General features: G+C 40.2%; 1 protein-coding gene across 1 annotated transcript; it reads left to right on the top strand.

Moving 5' to 3' along the window:
- The first annotated feature begins 842 nt into the window (after positions 1-842).
- On the top strand, positions 843-3,566 carry LOC133883517 (protein DETOXIFICATION 12-like). The gene is made up of 6 exons (XM_062322869.1): positions 843-904; positions 1,567-1,653; positions 1,736-1,792; positions 1,886-2,124; positions 2,235-2,445; positions 3,404-3,566. The coding sequence occupies exons 1-6, from the start codon at positions 843-845 to the stop codon at positions 3,453-3,455; spliced, it is 708 nt and encodes a 235-aa protein (XP_062178853.1). The 3' UTR covers positions 3,456-3,566.
- The last annotated feature ends 1,163 nt before the right edge of the window (positions 3,567-4,729 follow it).

Raw genomic sequence — 4,729 nt, 5'->3', positions numbered from 1 at the left:
CTAGATGTCCTAGGCCTTTTTCTTCTCGAGTAAACCACCGTGCAGGTTTTGGGATAGCACCGGGAGCCCAGAACATTGGCCGACCTAATGTACATCCCCAGACCATCGACCACCTCAGGCCCAAGCTCAGGCACAGACATACCAGGGGCACATGGTGTAGGTTCCTAGCCCACGAGCACGCACACCGTAGGGGAGGGTACAGTCGCGTGCGATGGGACCACGAACACAGGAGTGCAACCGATCGTATCATGACCAATCGTGTCTGCTTCCACCGCAGTTGGAGACATCAAGGGGACAGGAGAGCCGTTTGGGATGTCGAGGCTAGACCCACGAGGTGACATAGGAATATTAATTCACCTAGTTGATTTGGCTGATGCCTTGTCTTCCAAAACATGTGTGCAATCAATGCACGCCGACTCATGAGCCGCACCTATCGCTGGAGAGCCATGGCCCAAGCCAGCAACGGTGCCGCCACCGCTTAGACGGTTGGGAGTCAAGCACCCTGGGCCACAACCATCACCTCCCGTACCACCGGTGAATTGCAACCTACCTTGCAACTAGGGGCAAGTACGATGATCATCCTCGCCAGAGTTAGACCTCAGCTGGGAATGATGATTATCCCCACTGCGATGGAGGAGGTGGTGGAACGGAGGGCTATGAAAAATTAGAAGCTTCGTCCACCATGATATCCACTATGTAGGCAAGACACCTCGCACCTTGAACCTCGGCAGGGATGTGCGGACCATCTGGTTCCTTAATGAGGAGGGTCTTGCATGGCGGGATCATCGCCAGATGGCTGGTCCAAGCCGTGAGGCGGAACACTGAGAGGTCCGAACGATCAAATGGTGGACGGGTGGAGTTGCTGGATCCAGCAGCATGAAGAAAGCAGCTGCTCGGCCATATGGTAATATGAACTGGAGTATAAGGAAATCTTGTGGAGAAAATGAGATACTAGAAACTCCAAAAACTACAAAAAGAGTTGGCAAAGATGATCACATACTCTAAGCATATCCACAGTAAAAGGAATAGTCAATTAGGAAATTAAATCCCTCACAACATTATGTAGCCTTAGATTCCCCCCAATACAAGAACCTAGTTCTTGCAAAACCTTAGTTTTATTTGTTTATGTATGCTAATCCTGTTAACTTTTGTTAGTTGTGATTAGCCTACCTTGCAATAAACATTGAGGCCTGATTACTTTGGTTTAATTACATTAATCTATGTGGAAGAGAATTAGAGTAGGAAATTTTGTCGCCAACCAATCAAAATACAAGGTCCCAATCTAATTGGGAAATAACTGATTTGTGACACTCCAGTTTCCCAATTAGATAGCATGCATCGGTCCAAATCAACAGTTATATATCTGTTTATCATACGAGGTATGTTCAATTTTGTTTCATATGCAAAACATGAACTTGCAAGAATGAATTTTGTTATCTTCTCTCGTCTTAATCTTAGCTGAGTTTAATAGGGTAATCTAAAAAATTAACTTTGATCACATAAGCTTTGAGTTTTGCACTTTCTTCTTTTTATTTTGTGATAATTAATCAACTTTCTTGACAACAGTCTTGAATGGTGGTCATACGATTTGCTCGCTCTGCTTTCTGGGATCTTGCCAAATCCAGCACTTGAAACTTCTGTGCTTTCTATATGGTATGCATAAGCATAATGACAATTCGGAAGTTATTTATTCCTGTGCTACAATGCTTACCAAATTGATGTCCTTATGGAACAGCATATCTACAATAGTGTTGGTGTACAATCTCCCATATGGCATCGGAACAGCTGCATGGTATGACGAAGTATCTCTTGTTATCATCATTCATCAAATTCTAGCGCTTTCTATAGTCTATTTAACCTAATGTCTGTTGTGTCCATGTGTCAGCGTGCGTGTGTCAAATGAGCTAGGTGCAGGGAACCCAGAAGGTGCCCACTCAGTAGTATGTGTTGCCTTATCCGTCATAATTTGGTCGGCAGTCCTAGTGAGCGTAACTCTTCTATCGTTGCACCATTTCATTGGAATTGCTTTTAGCAATGAGGAGGACGCTATAAATTATGTCACCAGAATGGTACCGTTACTTTCGATTTCAGTTCTTACAGACAACCTCCAAGGAGTCCTTTCAGGCACCTGTTCTTGCCTTTGCCTATCACGGATAGTAACTTATTGCCAATTGCATTATATAATACAGGAACCGCATAAAGGGTCTGGTTTGAAAAAAATTATGTTCCATCAGGTGTTTCTAGGGGCTGTGGATGGCAACATTTAGGCGCCTATGTTAACCTTGGCTCATTCTATCTTGTTGGTATTCCTGTGGCTCTTGTTCTCGGTTTTGCATTGCATCTAGGAGGAGTTGGGTTTTGGATTGGCATGATAGCTGCTGGAGCCACGCAGGTCGCTCTACTAACAACCATCACTGCAACGACAAACTGGGGGAAGATGGTAGATTCTCTTTTCATTTTCATATGCCATGCTTCTTTCGTCCTCCAGTGTTTCATTTTAATAAATGTTTGTCGTTGCTATAGACTATTTCTTTCATTCTCCAGTGTTTCATTTCTAATAAATGTTACTTCTCTCTAATCCCTTAGCCTTAGGTGATGAAATAAATATTTGGTGTGACAAGGGATAGAACCCCTGATTCATGAAAAGAAAATTCACTAGATAATATCTAGAGAATACCCCGTCAACATTTCTGAAAACTGAGCAACAATTTTTGAAACTTGGTTTCACAATTTCTGAAAAAATGACAGAAAAATTCTGAGCCTACTTCAACACGTTCTAAAACTTTTCAACGATTTTGTAATCATGGAAACAATTTCTAAACCTAGTTCAACAATTTCTGAAACATGTCAACTTCAACAATTTCCGAAACCTAGTTAAATTAGTTTGGAATATCTTGAAACATTTTTTTAGTGAGGATTCACTAACCACTAGGTAAGGATCTAGTGAGAATTAGCTAGCTAGTAATTTCCAAGAAAAGGAATTACCCTAAAAGGTCATCCACTCTGATTTGGGTTGTTAAAACATTTCAATATATTTTTTCAATAAAACGTGACTTTTTCACCCCCCACCCCCCTAAGTCAGGGTTGAACCCAACCTTCAAAGAAAACACTTCTATATATTGTAACTTCAAATGAATTATTGTTGAAGCCCTTTTGGGAACTTTTCTTTTTGAGATGAGACCTATTGGGATTTGAGTTCACATGGTACAGCTGTCTATGTGTTTTCATGTATTAACCGCCATATAGTGCTTTTTGGGGACTAATTCTCTTCATTTAGATCCAACAGGGACAGAAAGGGATTGAAACAGTTATACAAGCAGTTATTCACGATTATTTTCTGAATATTTCACTTTGGAAAGCAAAGTCCTCTTGAAGTGAAACTTCTGAATATTTTTGCAGGCTGTCAGGCTAGAGATAGAGTGCTGGAGGAAAGACTTCCGACACAGGCAGCTTGATTGCGTCGACTTAAATTATGTCTGAATCTATCTCCAAATTCCTGCTGCACTCTAGGTGATTTTGAAAGAGGTGTTCATGCTCCACGGATCTGTAAAAACAAACGTCATGAATAAGGATTATCTTTTGCTTCGTAAAAGTCTAGACCACTGTTTGATACCCGGTCAAAATAAGGGAGCACAAGCTAATCCTAAGATTTTTTTTTTTTTTTTGGTATAATTGGTCTGGTTATGTTCCTACTTTCCTAGTGGACATAATCTCCATGGATTGTACTCCTGTGACGAATCAATAAAGCTCTTGAGATTTGCCCTACAAAAATAAGGGAGCACAAGCAATGGACTGAAAATTGTGTTTTTTACAATCGATGTGTCTTCGCCGTCAGATCGCGGTCCAAGTATATAGCAGGTCGTGTTCAACCTTTGACTTCCTTCTTCCTCGCGACAATGTCATCTCATCACTTGGCTCACCCCTGCTCTCCCTGCCTCCTTTGTCTTGGCTGCAGGGATTTAGTTAATACTTACAGTCACTTCGGTTTTTTGGTCTATAAATTTTTTATTTTTGACAACTGGAAGCTGATTTACCCTAAGAAATAAAATCAAACCTAGTTAACCTATTTATTTTGGTTCAGTTATATTGGATTTTGGTTTTTAACTAAAATCTTCAACAAGATGAGACAATGGTTGGTTGCGCAAAGGAGTGAGAGAACATGGAACTCGTGGGCAAGAGATAGGGTAGTGGCCAGTGTGTTGCGGGCTGCGTGGCTACAAAAGGGTGTTTGAGGGATTATGGTATAGTTATTATTGTAAATGAATGTAAAGAGACAAAAATGTAGAGAATGAAAGCAACAAACTCTTGTATTTATTGATCGTGGTGTTTACATATTTATACATGGTGAAAAGACATGATGAGAGGATGTGTCTAATGGAAATACATCTCTTCTCAATAAACACAACCCTTGATAATTGATCACATGGTTATATCTAAAAGTATCTATTCATAACACTCCCCCTTGATGAATTATCTTGAATGTAAACTTCTTGTTAGAACTCCTCCAAAAATCCTATTGAAAAATATGGGGAGAAAATAATATATTGATATGCCATTAGAACTTCTTTAAAACCCAATGAAAAAATATAAGGAGAAAATGACATGTCATATATTGGTTATTGCCTCATTGTAAGCTCATATGAAAAACCTAAATAGGGAAAACTCATTTTGGTGAGCTTAAAGAACAATAATTATAATCTATGGATTATATTAAAACTTCTGAAAACCT

This window comes from Phragmites australis, chromosome 1 (genome assembly GCF_958298935.1).
Source record: "Phragmites australis chromosome 1, lpPhrAust1.1, whole genome shotgun sequence".
Taxonomy (NCBI): Eukaryota; Viridiplantae; Streptophyta; class Magnoliopsida; order Poales; family Poaceae; genus Phragmites; species Phragmites australis.
This window is presented reverse-complemented; position numbering and strand designations above follow the sequence as displayed.

Coding starts and splice junctions, on each gene's coding strand:
- LOC133883517 (XM_062322869.1), top strand. CDS start 843: ATGGTGGACGGGTGGAGTTGCTGGATCCAGCAGCATGAAGAAAGCAGC. Junction 905..1,566: donor AGCAGCTGCTCGGCCATATG/GTAATATGAACT, acceptor TCTTGACAACAG/TCTTGAATGGTGGTCATACG. Junction 1,793..1,885: donor GGCATCGGAACAGCTGCATG/GTATGACGAAGT, acceptor TCCATGTGTCAG/CGTGCGTGTGTCAAATGAGC.